The sequence below is a fragment of the Rhinolophus ferrumequinum genome, chromosome 13 (assembly GCF_004115265.2).
Source record: "Rhinolophus ferrumequinum isolate MPI-CBG mRhiFer1 chromosome 13, mRhiFer1_v1.p, whole genome shotgun sequence".
In the NCBI taxonomy this organism is placed as follows: Eukaryota; Metazoa; Chordata; class Mammalia; order Chiroptera; family Rhinolophidae; genus Rhinolophus; species Rhinolophus ferrumequinum.
The window spans coordinates 2,172,988-2,190,651 of record NC_046296.1 but is presented as its reverse complement, the minus strand read 5'-3'; the positions used below and the strand labels follow the sequence as shown (position 1 = coordinate 2,190,651).

Below are 17,664 nucleotides of genomic sequence, written 5' to 3'. Positions count from 1 at the left end.
GAGGGCAGTTGGAGGTCTGAGCCCTGGATGCTCCTTGGATAAGAGGTTGGGGAGAAGAGGAAGGACCTACAAAGGAGACTGAGGATGGACAGCCAGGGAAGCAGGAAGAGAACCAGAGAAGGGAGTGGTAGGCTCAGTCAAATATTGTGAAAAAGTAGAATACAGCATAGACTGACATCTGAACCTTGGATTTTAGAGGCTGTCCACAGCAATTTGATGTCATGTTTGCAACCTGGATTTCTTTCTTCTCAGGCTCACTACCACCTTGTCCCTTTTAACAGATCACATTTTGTGTAATCTCATTTTTTTTTCTCCCATCTGTAGATGATAATACCTGAGTGATGAACATCACTACTGCTTGATAAATCCAGTGATGGAATGAGGAATTAGATCCAGTGATTTATCAATAATTGAAATGATAAATTGCTTAGAAGCACCATCACAATTTCTTCAAAGCTGTTCATTTATATCCTTATTTCTTACTTCTGCGTATTGAAACCTAACCGATTGGCAAGTATATGAAAAAAGAAACATTTTACTTGTTATATAAAAATCACTAATATCACAAAATGGCTTACTTCATTTCTTGTTACGAAGTAAATGGGTTGATGTGGGGTTCCTGTTTTATGCATCACTTTGCTGGCCCACCTACTTTAGCTCATATTTATTGCCCCCTTGGATCTTGGTGACAGCACTGTGAGGCAGGATTTATTGCTGCCATTTCAAAGCCAATGAATCTGAGAATGTTTAGGTTTCTCAATGTGAAGAACGTGCTCTGTTTCTGTATATATTAGAAAAGAAGAAAGATCTAATATCAATAACCTAAGTTTCTACCTAAAGAAACTTGAAAAGCAGAGCAAATTAAATCCAAAGGGAGCAGAAGCAAAGAAATAATATTAATTAGAGCAAAAATCATTGCATTTGAAAACAGAAAACCAATAGAGAAAATCAACAAAACCAAAAATGGTTCTTTGAAATGATCAATAAAATTTATAAGCCTCTAGCTAGGCTATCTAAGAAAAAAAAGAAGAGGACACAAATTACTAATCATAAATGAAAAAGAGGACATCACCACATGTTCCATGGACATTAAAAGGATAATAAAGGAATACTATGGAATACTTATATTTCATGTACCTGACAAGCAATATATACTTTAAGACAAAATCCATTTTTTAATTAGGGAAGAATTGGTCAGTTCTGTTATTTTACTTTTTAGTTCGGGTATGCTGAGTCAATATCAGTTTTTCTTTTACTATTTATTACTCTTTACAAACAAATTTGGGGTATAGAAATCAAATTAAAATGACTTTTATATATACCTATTTTAAAATATGACAGATTTTATAGAGTGTTTTTCCTAGTACGCAAATTCATTGCTTCAAGTTTTCAAGTGGCCACAGCTGTTACTCACATTAATACAGCCGTCAGTCAGGTTTGTTAAGGGGAGTGAAACATTTCATGGAAAGCAAAGTGTTAACTTGTTTCCAGAGCAGCAGCTGTTGTGCAATGTGGAGGGTACTTGCTGTAACACCTTATTACTATGCTGAGTACTAGCTAGAGAGGAAGTCTTCCCGAAAAGTATTGTAAAGCTGCAAATAAATAAAAGCAAATCGCCCACTAGACCATGCACAGGATAGCTATGGGGATGCTGTGTTTGATCTTCTCAATGATTTTCTGGTTAAAATGAACAATTTTAGAAGGCTGGTTCTTTCGAGCCAAGACTTGGAAGTTCCATCTCTACAGTTCATTATCAAAGGGAAGTATTGACCATCTACTTGCTGGGACTCTAACCAGAACTGGAAGTGACTTCTGAGACTGCTGGTTGTCCCTTTTTATCAAGAAGAAAACAGAAAGTTAGGGAGGCTGTTTAAGTGACTCACTTCTAAAACACACATAGCAAATAGCAGGCAGGTCACTGAGAAAGCAAGGCTGCCAGTAGGCATTTCTGCCACATTCTTTCAGATTGAGACCTAAAAAAGGGCAAGTCAATGAAAGATGCCCACGAGGGGGTTAGGTACTGTACTTGGTGAACACTGACTTAGAACACTAAAGGTCATGTTTCTTGCTAAGTGGGAAAATGTGACTCTCCGTCTGTGAATAAGCAAAGTGAGAACACTTGTTCTGGAATAAATGAGACGCGCTTGCCCTGCCAGAGATGCCGGCTATGTCCCAGCTATCCTGTCTGTCCCCACGAGACACGTTACTCTGGCTGGGCGAGCACTCCTTGTGTGCGTGGGTGGTTCATATCCCAAACCACACAGGTCCTTATTCTGAGCTGGCCAAACATTAGCCAGGGCATTTGCAGGCAGGCACCGGCAACTACTCACCTGTACAACCCTCTCACTCCAGAAGCCACTGCTTACTCTCATCTCAATACTTTTATTTTCTTCCTAGAGACTTTTTTGCTCCTTTCTTTTTTATTCCATTCTTTGATAAGGTCTCCCTGCTCATTTCACTTGCCCCACAAGACAGGCTCGTTACCATGAAACATTGCCAGATTTTTTTTTTTTTATTTTTTTTTTTGTGGCTTTATCTCAGTATTTTACCCCTTCAGAGGAAAAAAAGAAAGTTAGGAAAATATAATTTCTGTGAGAAAAAAAGGGAGTATGTGTTTTTCTGCTTTTTCTTTGTCTGTTTCTCACTGAAACTATCTCCCTCCACACACAGCCAGACTACAAACGTTTTGTCAGTTGTCTGATGATTATTGACAGATCGAAGCTCCATGTGGGCAAAAGGCCAATATTAATGTAAGTTAGTCAGTGGTTTTTCATGTCATTTGCAGGGAAAGTGTCACACAACGTGGGCCGAAATGTTCCCCTGTGAAACAACCCACAAGGATCAGCATGGCCCCCCTGTTTTCTCTCTCTAGCCACTTCCTCTAACACCAAAGCTTTCATTCACTCCTGTGCCTTCACACGTTACTTGCGCACGCCTGCTTTCCTCCTTAGTTTCCTTGGCTTGTGATTTCTGCTCTCTGGCTCCATTTCCTGCACTTTTGCTTTCTCCTTTAAGAATCACCTCCTCCAAGAAGCCTTCTGCAATATGCCAAGATGGGGTCAAGAACCCTTTATCTATTCTTACGTAATATACCTTATAGTTTTCTCCTTGCGCTTCGGATAGCTGATAGTCACCTGATTGTGTATTTCTTTCTCTCCTGTTAGACTGCTCAATGGCACACGTTATACTTTTTTTCATGTCCTATCACCAGGAAGTATTTACCTAGCACAGTGCCTGATACAAGGTAGATTTTTTTTCAGTCAGTGTTTGAGCACAGGTGGATGAAAAGAGTGGGATTCAGTTTAGTTGTTAACTAGTTCTTTTGTAGAGTGTTCTATGATAACAATAGAAGGGGGAATATCAAATCATTTTTTTAACATTTGTTGAGGTGACAATGGTTAGTAAAGTTACATAGGTTTCATGTGTATGATTCTGTAATACATCATCTATATATCACACTGTGTGTTCACCACCCAGAGTCAGTTCTCCTTCCATCACTATATATTTGATCCTGTTGACCTGTTTATCAAATCATTTTAATGCTGTAAAATTCCTAAATAGTACAAACTACTTTTGAATCATATCCCTAAGAGAATGTGTTGATGTGTGATTGTAATAAAAAGACCATAAAATTCCCTGGAGAAATGTGATTTCTAGGATGGTAGAAATGTAGAGACAAATCACTTTAAAGATATAAAAACTTAAGACTCAGAGGCGTTGAATACTTACAATGGAATATTTCCAACTAAGTAAACAAGACTTTGCTATAATTATTTTCAATGTTTCTAAAAAAAGGTTTGGGTAAGCAGGTTCAAAGCTAATGTTTAAAAAAGTATATGAATAAAGTGATCCTAAAAATGTCCGTTTCATGGCTTAATATAAAGGATAACAAGTCTTTTCAGGTATAAATCAGATTTTTCCTAAGGGGGAATTGGCAAATGAGTAAACACTTCTCTATCCTGGCATGTTTAGAATTGGACAGAAACACAGACATTCCTGATGTCCTTGACTCACTTTCGTGCCCTGGGTGTTCAGGAGTGTGGGGAGTCCTGAGTACTCTTACTTCCAGCCTAGGCGATAGCATCTCATCACTTGATTCCTCAGCTCTTCTTTTCAAGTGTCTGTTTCTCCTTAGTGGGGGTTTCAGTGGTAAAGATTCTTCAACTATTGCTGTAATGAGGTTGAGACCATGGATTCTTTTCTTTTTGAATGAGTTAGTTTCATTCTGTTCCAGGGCCCTTAAATTTTCCACAAACTTGGACTTTGTACTGTGAGATTTCAGTGGAGAAGGAGTGATCAATTATTGATCAATCACTCCTTCGCATGTTATTGGGCATGTCTTACATGCCAGGTAGAAAACTTCCCCTAGTTTAGGAAGACGAGCAAAAGTGAGTCTACCTGAAGGAATTCGTAGTCAGGAAGTGGAGGTGGAGGTGTACAGAAGGAAAGACAAAACAGAGGTCTAAGTCCAAGGACTGGCCTGGGTCAGGACCACGTTGCTAAGTGTCAATCTGTGTGAACGCTTTCAATCCTCTTAACACTATAAAATAGGTATCATTATTAGCACATTTTGGGGAAGAAAAGTAAGGCACAGAGAAGTTAAGTAACTCACCGAAGGTCACACACCTGGTAAGGGGTATTGCAACTCTGGAATCTGTCTATATTCCTACTGAGTTTACACTCTCCTGCCTTTTGGTGGAGATGAGGGAGTAGCTGTCCTATGTCCCTTCAAGGAGGGAAGGATGCTTGAATGGACCTCGAGGGACAAGTAGGAAGGCTGTTTATTCCAGCTAGAGGAAACTGTACTGCAAAAGCCCAGAGGCAGGATATCAGCATTCCCCCCCCACGCCCCCCGCCCAGGAAATGGCAGTATAATTTCAGGTTTCCGGAAGATAAGGTAGGAGGAGCCAGAGTGGGGGGATTTGAGCCTAGAAGGCTTAGAGGGAGGAGTGACAATTTATTTGAAAAAAATACAGCAAACGTAGATACTGATGGCGTCTGAGACTGAGTGCATACAGCCCTGAGTTCAAATTTTGCCCTTGTCCTTCACTGGTCTTTTAATTTTTGGAACTCTACTTAACCTCTCTGAGGCTCGTCTGTAAAATACAAAATAGGGATTGCTGTGGTGACAGAGGAAAGAATACCTATAAAAGCTGAGCCACTGCATCGGTACAGCACCTTCTCTATAAAATTAGCAGTTCAGGGGCTCAAGAGTCCAGGGGTCCTCAACCTGGCTGCATTTCCTTTTCCCTAGGGGGCTTTTAAAATATGGTTGCTGTGCCCACCCTCAGAGATCCTCATTCCGTTGGTCTGGTTTGGGATCCTGACTGGGTATTGTGTTCAAGCCCTCCAAGTGGCTCTGAAGCCAGGCAGGGATGGGAGCCGCCAGTCCAGGCCCCCTGAGACTGCAGGGGTCAAGGGGAGACCTTGGAGCTGGAGGTTGAGCCCTGGGTGTTCCTCTCGCCCCTGTATTAGGATCTGAGTGGCTTTGTACACAATGCCACTGGAAGGGGGAAAGGCTTTTTCCTCTGCCCCTTAGATTCAGTGGCTGGGGCCCTGCCAACTGGACTGTAACAAGACAGATTTACATGGAAAAAGTTTATTATTACATATACATATGGAGACCTTCATAGGAAAGTGAAGACGCAAAGAGGCAGATAGGCCTGAGGATTTATACACTTTTTAAAGTATGCAGACCATCTCGGTGCTGACGTCTTTTCATGGCCCTGAAATTCCCCTGGAAGGTGGGATTTATGGCTGTCTTCATTCTCAAAAGTTTTTGCTTTTAGTCAGCCAAGGAAAACTCCTAGGTTTCCTTCTGCATGCATTGATTCACATTTGCACCCAGAATAAAGTAACCCTTATGCCAAAGTGGCACGTGTTGGCTGGCGTTATTCTGATCCCCCACACCTCACTCTGAGAGCCTTGGTTTCCTCACTGCTGTGACCTGGAAGACATTGGCTGCTGCTATTATCGAGTTGCGTCCGTCCCACACTTACTCCTGCCACTGTAGCCACCACCACCGCTTCTGCCTCTAAGATGCAAAGCCGCCCTGCCCCATTGCTAGCCCCCAAGGTCGTTAGTGGTGCACACGAGATAATGGCCGTGGATGGCCTCTCCAACCTGCAAAGCTCGCTGCCCATGTGAAGGAACCCCTTCTTCTCCTGTTCCAGGGACTTCCCAAGGTCACGCCCAGCATGGAAGGCGAGGGCCCTGCCCAGCCTGCCCAAGGCACTTCCTCCCTGTCAGCTTTTCCTGCACCGCCAGTGTTTACAGTAGGGAAGTAAATACACTCCCTCCTGTTCCTGCATGTTCTTCTTGTCCTGGAAAATCAGCGGCCTGTGCAGAGCACGTGACTGGGCTTGGTGTGTCGGCGGCCGCGGCGCCCAGACACAGACACACTGTACAGCCTGTCCTGCTTTGGGGCAGGCTGGACTGTATTTTTAGACCAGCCCAGCGCTGCCAAGACAAGTTGTGTGTGGAGACGCAGGGCAAAGCCCCTGCTAAGGCTCCCGCAGCACATGGGGGAGGTTGGGGAGGGTGTCGGGTGGAGGTGCCAGTGTTTTGGCTTCATTTTGTAGCACTTCACGTTGTGTGTGCTTGAGGATGTATGAGAACATAGGATTCGATTTGTGAAACAGCTTTGTGAGGCAAGATAGCAAGTTTTGAAAAATGAATAACACAAGTTTATCTTTACACTGAAAATACAATGTTTACATTTTATATATACAACACAATTATTTATCAAAACACTGTGAATTTGGAATTGTGATCCTGTGGGTTGACTTTTTCCACTTTACTCCGTATGAAAGAAAGAGGGTTTGTTATGTGAATTATAGTATTGTGAAATCAAGAGATTTGCTAATATCTTAAAAGAACAAGCAGTTTGGCATACAAAAGAAAACAATGAAGACAGTCTTTATTCTTGCTGGGTTCTCACCATCCATAACAACAGTTTTACTAAAGCTTATTTCACCTCTATCCCGACTGCCCAGCTTCAGGCCCTTGCTGGGGTTGCTGTCGTAACTAACTAGTTTTCTTTGTTCTATCCTTTTTCTTGCCAGCTCATTCTCTGTACAGTTGCAAGAATGATATTCTGATACAAATGTGGCTATCATTTTTTTGGCTATCATTTCTGATGCCTACGCTTTGTGGGCTCCCGGGGACCCATGTGATGAAGGACCATCTCTTTCTGAGTGGCCTAGAAGGTTCTGACCACTCTTCTAGTCCCTCATTTCTGTTCTGCTCACCCACCTGGGTGGCCATTGCCTGGAGTGGCTTTCTCTTCCCCCATCCATGGACCGCTTCCATAGTCTGATTGGAATGACCTTCCTCAGCCTTCTGCCTAATGAAATTCTAGGCAGACATAAGACTCAGCACAGCGACCCACAGTCCAGTCGTGCTTTCCGCCCTCCCCTTCAGCCCAGAGATAGTGGCCTCTGTGCAACAGCCCGTTCGGCTCCATGCTGTTCTGTGCATTTCTCTGCTGGGGCACCTACCACACAGCGTTAACCATATTTGCTTTCTCCTCGCTGGGATTATGTCTCACTGTAGCAGTTTTTGGAGCTTGGAAGCTAGAGAGCCATCAAAATATGTTGGTAGCTTTAGGTGGTCAGCCATTCACAGGCCAACTGGCAGGGCCCCTCTCGGAGGTCCCTTGTGAGACACCAGTTTGAGTTACTGGCTGGATGTAAATGGCTTGGAATGGAACTTCGGCTCAAATCATCCAGTTAAAATTTCAGGCTGCTTCTGCTCATTGTCTGCATTAATGAGGTCTTAGTGCGTTTTCATTCCATTCCTACTGGAAAAAGAAATCATGGTAGGGTTTTATTGTTTTAAGCCTTTCCCTGGAATTCAGAATAGATGCCAATACTGCCATTAGCTTCTCTGGTAATCTATACACTCACAACATATACAAACACACATGCACACATAGTAATGTGCATAATTACTAGTCCGTTTGTGTCTGTCCTGAAGTTTGGGATGATACTTATGTTTCCTCCCTGGAACACGATTCTTAACCCATGTTTCCCTATGCTTCCTATTTATGCCCCTTTGGAATTTGACCTTTTAGGCATACCCGAGATAAGTCTGAAGCTGAAATTTGAATTTGCAATGCAGTTAATACTCTTTATGTTATGTGCTTTTTATGAATAAAACTGAGACATGAGGGCATAGTTTTGTATTCTATATACACTCTTATTGAACAAACTAGACAGTGTCTACAGACCTGCTGCTATCTCTTTTCTCTGTTGAAAGATAACAGGATAGTCCTCAAGTGAAAACTTGAAAATGCTGCATATAAGTGAAAACATTATACAAATATGAAGTGATACACTTACACAGAATATACTACCATGACCCTTCAGTGTCCTCTGTCTGGGCTGATGATTCTAGACCTACTAGAATGAAGTCTAAACAAGTTGGTAGTGAACGTAACACTGTGAGGGTGAAAGTTTATTCAGGAAAGTAAACTGAGGACTCGAGAACCATTTCTGTAAGATCTGTTGTTAGACTAATTACTAGTCAATCTTATCATTACCACATTTGACAAAGGAGTACTTTGTTAGGTCAATTCATGAATTTATGTAGAATCAACTTCATTTCTTTGAAAATAGCTGTTACTTCTGGCCTTTTACAGATTCAGGTGATGCTTTCCTCTAATTAATTCAAATTGTGGCGATACAGATTACATGTAAATCTATTTATATTGTAAATCTGGCTTCATATTCTAATAGGAACTAATAGAAATTCAGTATGGTTTAAGTTAAGCATTGAATTGTGTTTAATGGTACACATTGATTTTTAGAGACGTTTTCACTTGGTAGTCCAAAGCTTTTAAAGAGAAAGCTTTGCAGTTTTAATGGGCTCATATAAACAAGAAAACAGACGAAGTGTTCTCTGAGATACGTTCAAGATCAGGAGTCTGATCAATGTAAACTACTAACCAAACAAAAACAAACAAAAACACCCTTGCCACCAAAATTTTACATATATATAAATATACTGAAAGCTTGTCCTCATCGTAGATCCATGAGATTTGTACCTATCTTTTAAGTGTCAACTGCGTTGTTAGCAAGAACATTATATTACAAGATACGTAGTAATTAATAACAGCAAATATATTTGGGTGCTTCCTGCATGCTACTTTCCATGTATTTTCTCAATCCTTACTATAAACTTAGGTGAAGGATATTGTTTTATACATGGAAAAACTGATGTCCATCAGAGTCACAAATTAGTGCATGGAGGGGCCCCAGTATCGTGTTTCACTCCCAAAACATGTACTTAATTCACTTTACATGAAGGATACTGATTGTCTCACTATACTCTAGACCAGGGGTGTCCAAACTGCGTCCTGCGATCCATTGTTAATTGGCCCGCAGCAAATTCCAAAAATAGATTTAGTTTACTTAAATAAACCAGGTGAGGCAATACGTACTTCACCTCGAGTGAGTGGCCCGGCTGTTTGTGTTTTTTACTGCATATGGCCCTTGGTGAAAAACGTTGAAAAAAGTTTGGACACTCCTGCTCTAGACAGTGAAACAACTGTACCCAGTTCCGCAAGACGATTCTTCATGACGACCAAACATTTTAAGTCTGGAATCCAAGTGTGCCACCTATGCAAACTAGGTAATATATAATTAGCTAAGAAACGGGAAGTTCCAAGCCATTTTGAAATAGTCTTGAAGTTATGCAATTCTGAATGCTGACACACAGGCAGTAAATAAAGCACGTAGTCAGAGACTGCAGTAAAGAACCTCATTTGGAAGTTATTTCTGTATGGTTACAACTCTCCAGGTAGCCAGGTCCCCCTTCCCTTAGATACAGATCTGTTGCCTGCTTTTTACATGGGACTCAGAATCAAAAGTCAGGCCACTTTGCCAGAGCAAATGAAAGGACAGGCATGAGCAGTTGTCAGGAGCAACAGGAGCTCTGAGGACCATTCATCCCCATTTTTGTCTGGCTCTCTTTCTCTCCTTCGCCACATGTTTTCTTCTTCTCTCTGTGTAGAGGCTTGCCCTGCTTTTCCTGCCTTCCCTGTGTCTTGATTCATAATTCCTGCCTTCTTCCTTGTACGTGGCCTTAGCTTACCATGGCTCTTCTGGACACAGCTGCCAGCGCTTTCTTTTCACTTCAACCCTGCTACTAATTCCCTCACTTTCCCAGTTTTCCAGTTCTCAGGAACCCAACTTGTCTTTTCAAAACAGAAGCAGGGGTCAGAGGTCACCATGTTTTGGCTGTCTTTTTGTCAGGTGTCTGACCGCATTTGGGTGTATAGGAGTAGGGCCACGTTGTATAAAACATGGCCAATGCCTTCTTAGTGGTTAATGGACAGGGAACCGTCCATGGAAAACGGTATGAGAACTTAGTGGACCTTTACGCATTGACAATCTAATACAACTTCTGTGGTACACTCTCAGCTCTAACCGAAAGGGATTTCCAAATGCCAATGGTACATGAGAAACGGTGTGCAAGGCTCTCTGAGGGAACTAATTTCCTTTCCTATTACTGAACGCAATACCACCTGCTGTGTCGTTTTAATGCAATTTTAACAATAGCAGCAATAAAAACAACTACAAAATAAATGCCATTCTTTGGTTTCTATTATGTGCCACACACTTCACATACATTATTAATAATTCTCCCACTGGCTCTAAAGGATGGATGCAAACATCCCTAACTTACAGAAGTGATAGAAATTCAGGAAGCTGAAGTAACTGGTTCAAGGTTATACATCACACATAAGTGTAAATACTCAGGTTACTCTGATTCCAAAATCTACAATTCTTTACTGTATTATGCTAACAGTATATTTTTCATATTTCAACAGTCAAATATATTTTCAATAAATTAACATGAGAAAAATATTCTACTATATTTATACAGATATTCACCTTTTTCTCTTCCTTCATTCCTGAAGTTTCTGGTGTCATTTCCCTTCAGCCTAATGAAATTTCTTTTGCATGTCTTTGGAGAAGTCTGCTAGCGACAAATCCTGTTTTCGCCCTTGAGAAACGGCTTTCTGTCACCTTCATTCCTCAAAAATATTTTTACTAGACACAGAATTTTAGGTTGCTAGGTCTTCTGGCACCTTAAAGGTGTTTCACTATCCTCTGGCTGCCATCATTTCTCATGAGACACTTGCGGTCTTTGGAACTATTGTTCCCTCTGTTTAATATGTCATCCCTGGGCAGCCGGTTGTCTCAGTTGGTTAGAGCGCAGTGCTCATAATACCAAGGTTGCCGGTTCGATTCCTACATGGGCCAGTAAGCTGCACCCTCCACAACTAGAGTGAAAAAAATGACTTGACTTGGAGCTGACTTGTGCCCTCCACAACTAAATTGAAAACAACAACTTGACTTGGAGCTGATGGGTCCTGGAAAAACACCCTGTTCCCTAATATTCCCCAATTAAAATTTAAAATAAATAAATAAATAAATAAATAAATAATAATATGTTGTCCTACCCACCCCACCCTGCCTGCTTTTAAGACTTTTTCTTTGTCCTTGGTTTTCAGTAATTTTATTATTGTGTGTCTGGGCTGATTTTTGTTTGTTTGTTTGTTTGTTTATACTTTTTGGAGTTTGTTGAGCTTCTTGTATGTGTAAATTCATCTTTCACCAAATTTGGGAAGTTTTCAGGTATCATTTCCATGATTGTTCTTTATATACCAATATCTTTTGCCTCTGCTGTAGAGACTCCAGTGGCACAAATATGAGATCTTTTGATATGGTTCCACAAGTCCCTGAGACTAGTCATTTTTGTTTTCAATCTCTTTTCTTTCTATTGTTCAGATCAGATAATTTCTGTTGCTCATTCTTCAAGTTCACTTGCTCTTTCCTCTCTCATCTCCATTCTATTGAGCTTATCTAATGGGTTTTTAATTTCATATATTATATTTTTGAACTCTAAAACTTCAGTGTAGTTCTTTTTTATAGCTCTATTTCTCTTCTAAGAATGTCTATCTTTCTATTCATTTCAAGATTGTTCTCCTTAGTTCATGGAAAAAGGTTCTAATAGCTGATTTAAATTCTATCTGATAATTGACACATGTCAAGTAATTTTTATTGTATCCTGGACATTTTGAATATTACATTGTCAGGTTTGCATACCATTTAAATTATTTGGAGAATATTGATTTGTTGTTTGATCCTGCATGGTCTGTTCTTTTGTTCTGTGGAACTGGTTTCAATGTCATTTCAGTTTTCAGAGTCTTTGCTATGCTGCTTGGGTCTGCTGGGGCATCCACCATTCATGGCTTGCTCTGGTACTTGGGGTGGGGGAGGGTCCTGTACTGTAATTCAGCTCTCAAAGCCTTTGTTATACTTCTCTGGGTGTTTTGTGCACACATGCAACTTGGGGAGTGAGCTCATTACTTGTGGCATTCAAACACAGAATTAGAGATTCTCCAGCTCTCTCGTCTGTGGGATTTCCCGTACACCCTTTGGCTTCCAGGGCCCCTTTTCCCAGTTTTTCTGGCTAGAAAGATGGGAACCTTTCACAGTTGACCTCCTGTGCTCTGGCACAGTTCTGTGCAATTGTATCACAGTGCAAAGGAAAAGAGAAGACACATAACAGTGATTCTTTGCACAATACGGGTCCCTTTCTCTGATTGTTCTGCCCAAAGGGTTGAATCATCATTTGGGATCTTAGATGCCCAGGCCTCCCGTGGGGCAGCTGTGCAAATCTGCTTTTAAAGCTGGCCTTGAAGCCTGACTGGAGAAACAAAAAGAGAAAAATAAGAAACCTAGGGATTTTCCCCAAACTCTGGCTTGTAGGGGCCCATTTTCCTGTTTCTCTAACCAGAACAATGGCCTTATCTAGAGTTTTTTGTTTGTTTCTTTTTTGTTTTTCTCTGTTTGTACCTTTTCAAAGTTCCCAATTGATTTGTGCTTAGGCCAAATCCAAGAGGAGGAAAAAGGAAAAACCCAGAAGGCTCTTTATAGTTGAGTTGATCTCAGTTACACGTTTGACTTCCCTCCTTAATCCACTTGGTATCGTTTATACTTTTTAGAGTCATCAGGTAGTTGTTTGCCATATTTTTCTGGTTTTAGTGTGATCAGGGGAGCGACAGAATGGGTTCCTTATTCTCTGTCTTTTCTTATTGCTGTTTTTACCCCTGGCACCTGCCGCAGAACCTGTCATGTGATAGACCATGAAGTAAATGAAGTGAATCAAAATGTAAAATGTGAAGCTGCCAACTGTCTAGTAAACTTTGGTGGGACAGGGACGGAAAGTACGTGGCTCCCAGGCTGTCACTCTTGCTTCCTACCCTCCAAACCCATGGGTACTTCTTCACCTCTCTGCTCTCGGCCGTGTCTGAGTACAACCACAGAATACTTCCTGTCGCAGCACACCTGGAAGGCTCTGCCCAATCACAGCATCGCCATATGACTTAAATGCCGGCCTTTGATTCCTGTCTTCAAGACTTCGTTATCCACATAAAACTCCAGCCTTCCTTCCCACTTCACTGCAATGACTCCTCCCCTCACATTCCCATTTTCCCAGCCTGCTTTCTCTTTTTGACACTCCAGATCATGGACATTCTTTTTTTGTTCTTTGCCAGGTGGGCTTTTTGAGAAAAATCATTCTTTCTTTTATATAAAGTTTCTATATTTTCATTAAAAAAATTGCAATTTGACTAATATGTTTCACTGAGCTTTCCCTTGCTTATACCGAAAGGAATTTTAGTGTACAGCCTTTGGGAAATGATAGATTTGTTTAACAGATTGATAATTATACTGCTCAAAATCAGTTATTGGAATTCCTTTTTATTTGATTACTGCCGTGCTTCCCTGAAAATAAGACCTAGCTGGACCATCAGCTGTAATGCGTCTTTTGGAGCAAAAATTAATGTAAGATCCGCTCTTATACAACATATTGTGTAAGACCGGGTTTTATAGTAAAACGATACCAGGTATTAATATTATATTATATTATATTATATTATATTATATTATATTATATTATATTATATTATATTATATTATATATTATACCTGGTCTTATATGATAGTAAAATAAGACCGGGTCTTATATTAATTTTTGCTCCAAAAGACGCATTAGAGCTGATTGTCCGGCTAGATCTTATTTTCGGGGAAACAAGGTATATGTGTCCCAACTAACTCAAGAGTCCCCTTTCTAGAACTTCCGGTGTCCCCTTTCCTAAAAGGGAAAATCTGGTCAGAAAACTGACTCCCCAAAGTATATTAAGTATGTGTATGGTGCCAACCCCAAGCATGATGATTGAAGGTCGATATCATAGAGTCCAGTCAACTGATAAGGTTTCCGTTTAAAGATTAAGTTAGGACCCGTCGCCTGGGATTCTGCCCGGCAGTGCTGTGGCTGACATTAGAGAAATGAAAAGGAAAGAAACCGGCTGAGCCATAGGCTACTGGGTTCACCGACTAAGCGTGCTTTTCTTCTCTCCTTTTCTGCCGTGGTCTCCAGTTTACCGTGGTTTCTGGGCGGTCCTGATGCTCCTGGGGGTAGTCACTGTGGTCACCGCCAGCTTTCTGATCATCTGTGCAGCGCCCTTCGCCAGCCACCTTCTCTACAAAGTCGGGGGAGGCTCCTATGTGGCTGCAGGTACGTACTGCGCTGTGGGCGTGACTTCTAGCCAGGGGTTTTCTCCACGGCATTGTGTTTTTCATTTATAGTTTCAGGTATCCGGCTTCTAGTAGTAGGAATACAGTAATCTTTGTGTCTAGTATTTCTCAAGTGCTGACTGTACAGCCGACACTTTTGCAGGCACTTTCCCTGTCCCACGTGCTAACACACTTAATCAGCATGACAGTGTTTGCTCATTGTGTCCACATCATACAAAGAGGGCACTAGAGAGGAAAGCTCCATGGGCAGAGACTTTAAACCTCTCTTACCTTGTTCATTTTCTGTCTGTAAAATGGGGTCGTAACATGTCCCTCTGTAACATCAGGATAGAGGTGAACTTTTTGGTATACTCTTAAAGATAACCCCATGAGTTGATGGAAGGAGAACTGACTCCGGGTGGTGAACACACAATGGGATTTATAGATGATGTAATGCAGAATTGTATACTTGAAATCTATGTAATTTTACTAACAATTGTCACCCCAATAAATTAAATAAAAAAAAAAAAGATAGCCCCATGATGATACTGAAAACCCTCGTCATTTATGTATCAGAAGTAAGGAGCATCTTTCTTGACAGTGTTACCATTCAGTTTTCATAATTGTGATTCATGTGCATTATCTAAACATACTCTTCTTTGTAAAACCTACCCTTATTTTAGTCAGCTTTCCCACTAATCTTTCTAATTCATGTTAAAATGATCATAGTACAAATAGAAAAATAGTGGAATAGGAGAGTCTTGGATAACTTTAAGCCCTTTTCATTTATTTCGTAAAAGCCAGAACACTAACTTGAAAATGTAAGCCCAAGGTTCTTTGTAAAGATAACAATTCTAGAAAATCATACAAACTTCCACCTGACTCAGACCAAAAAGTGTACGTGACTATGCTGCATTGTAATATCAGGTAAGAAGGACAGCGTGTTTCTATGAGATGCAAGTGACTGCAAAGGCGCAGAATGGATAGCTTTATTGTCTTTATAATCATTGCAAAGACAGTTCATGATGTTGCCCACCATGATTTAATTAATGGTCAATTAACAGACAGTTCCTGTAAGCACAGCTTTTGCATAATATTGTGCTGAGTTCTGCAGAGGGCATAAAAAGGATAATCAGGTATGGGTCGTCTGCTCCAAGTTCAACAAAAAAAAGAACCCCATCTCAGAACAAGAATCTTGTTTAATCTAATTTTTACTTCAATTCTTCAATTCTTCACTGGTTTTTCAAGGGCCTTTATCAAGGGCTCAGATTTACTCAGTTGAGCTCCTAATTTTTTAAATAACTTTTTACAAATTGAAATGTTATTCACATACCTTAAAATTATCATTTTAAAGTGTATAATGCAGTGTTTTTCTAGTACATTTACAGAGTGGTTCAAATATCACCACTATTTGATCCTGGAATATTCTTATCACCCCACAAAGAAACCTCATCCTCCCCTCCCCCGATCCCTGAGTAACCACTAATCTACTTTCTGTCCCTATGGGTTTGCCTGTTCTGGAGAGTTCATAGAAATGGAATCACACAATATGTGGCCTTTTGTGTCGGGCTTCTTTTACTTGGATCTCATAATTTATCATCTGTCTTCTTTAATTCGTAATTCCATCAGGCCAAACACCTTATGTGCCTTAAATAGGAGTATCTTCTTTATCAAACTTTGTTTCTCCCCTAAACCACATTCTACACTCACTTCATTCAAATGTCTAGTTAAGGTGCATATTTTTCCACTGTCTTCCCAGCATTAATAGCTCTCTGCGAAAATATGTACTTATTTGTTTCTCTCATTCCTTGATTTTCTTTTTAAATCTTTGTCAATAAAGGTAATGTGTAATAGTGGTGGATTAGTACTAACACATGGGCAGCACGATCGATTTAAACTCAGAAACACTCTGGTCCTGAGTTTGGTCTTAGGGATTGAGAGAGAGACGGAGAGGGAAGGCAAGCGCACACTTGATGCTTTTGAAAAAAAATTGTTGGTCATTTTATTATTTGCGTCAAAGTGTATCCACCTGGACTTATCGTGGTGATTACATGGTAAGGCATATGAATGTCGAATCCCTATGTGGTACACCTGAGCTAATGTAATATTGTATGCCAACTACACTTTAATAAAAGTAAAAAAAAAAAAGGACATTAGTGTGAGAACTCTGTTGAAGGATAAAACATTTGATACGTTCTCATATGCCTGTGACAAGTGGATTTTCTTTTTCAGTGTATCCTTTGTTGCATGTGGGTACGGGTTTGAGGTCTTCCTTGCTCAGGTTTTCATGCAAAAGCCCCTTGGGAGTTCGGGGGTCTCGAAGGTGTTCTGGGAGCCCATTCTGAAAGCCACTAAAATGGACGATTATGACATTTCCTTTCAGATTTGACTTAATTTCCTCAGGGCACAGTTCTTTATTGCTAATGTCAGACTGTTTGTTTCCCAAGAAGAGAGACGCATATTCTGTTGGATGAGATAAAATATTACTATTTATCTCATCAGTTCGGCCAGGAAAAGTGATGCTGTAGGAATAGCTAAAGTTTACTGTATAGCAGCTATTTCCACCATGAAACACAATCTTTTAAAGCCATCATGGGCCCCATAAATCATCCTTAAATTTGATACTTGCTGACAGAAGAATTTTAAAAATCTTCCAACTAATTCTCCGTTATTAACATTCCCAGATAATGTTGATAGGCAGCTTATTCTTTCAAAGTTGAAGATGAAAACTAACTCACATGCTATGCTATACAAAGATGAAGAGAATATGAAACAAGCATTAGGTTGGTCACCTAGCCAGGGTTTTTTCTGCACCACATTTATAACAGAACCATGCATATAGTCATTTACTGAGCTCAGTGGAAGTTACAATGCTTCCTTTGGTTAGATTTTATATTTTCAAGATGAAGAGATCTCATTCCATGCACCTAGTATCCCTGAATTGCTCTCGCTTTAGGACTTGCTTTGTCATTCCATGCCTAACCCACTCTCCTATGCTGCCCACCTGTGCCAACACGCTGTGGTCTGGCGGGCAGTTAGGAACAGGTGTGGCTTGGACCCGTGGTTGCTATGG

At 40.6% G+C, this 17,664-nt stretch overlaps 1 protein-coding gene across 2 annotated transcripts in view; it reads left to right on the top strand.

Moving 5' to 3' along the window:
- TMEM182 (transmembrane protein 182) overlaps positions 1-17,664 on the top strand; it is a 74,640-nt gene that overhangs the window by 40,975 nt on the left and 16,001 nt on the right. For both annotated transcript variants that reach the window (XM_033124183.1, XM_033124182.1), the window contains exon 4: positions 14,455-14,592. In XM_033124183.1, the coding sequence (XP_032980074.1) occupies positions 14,455-14,592 (138 nt within the window). The remainder of the gene's footprint in view (positions 1-14,454; positions 14,593-17,664) is intronic.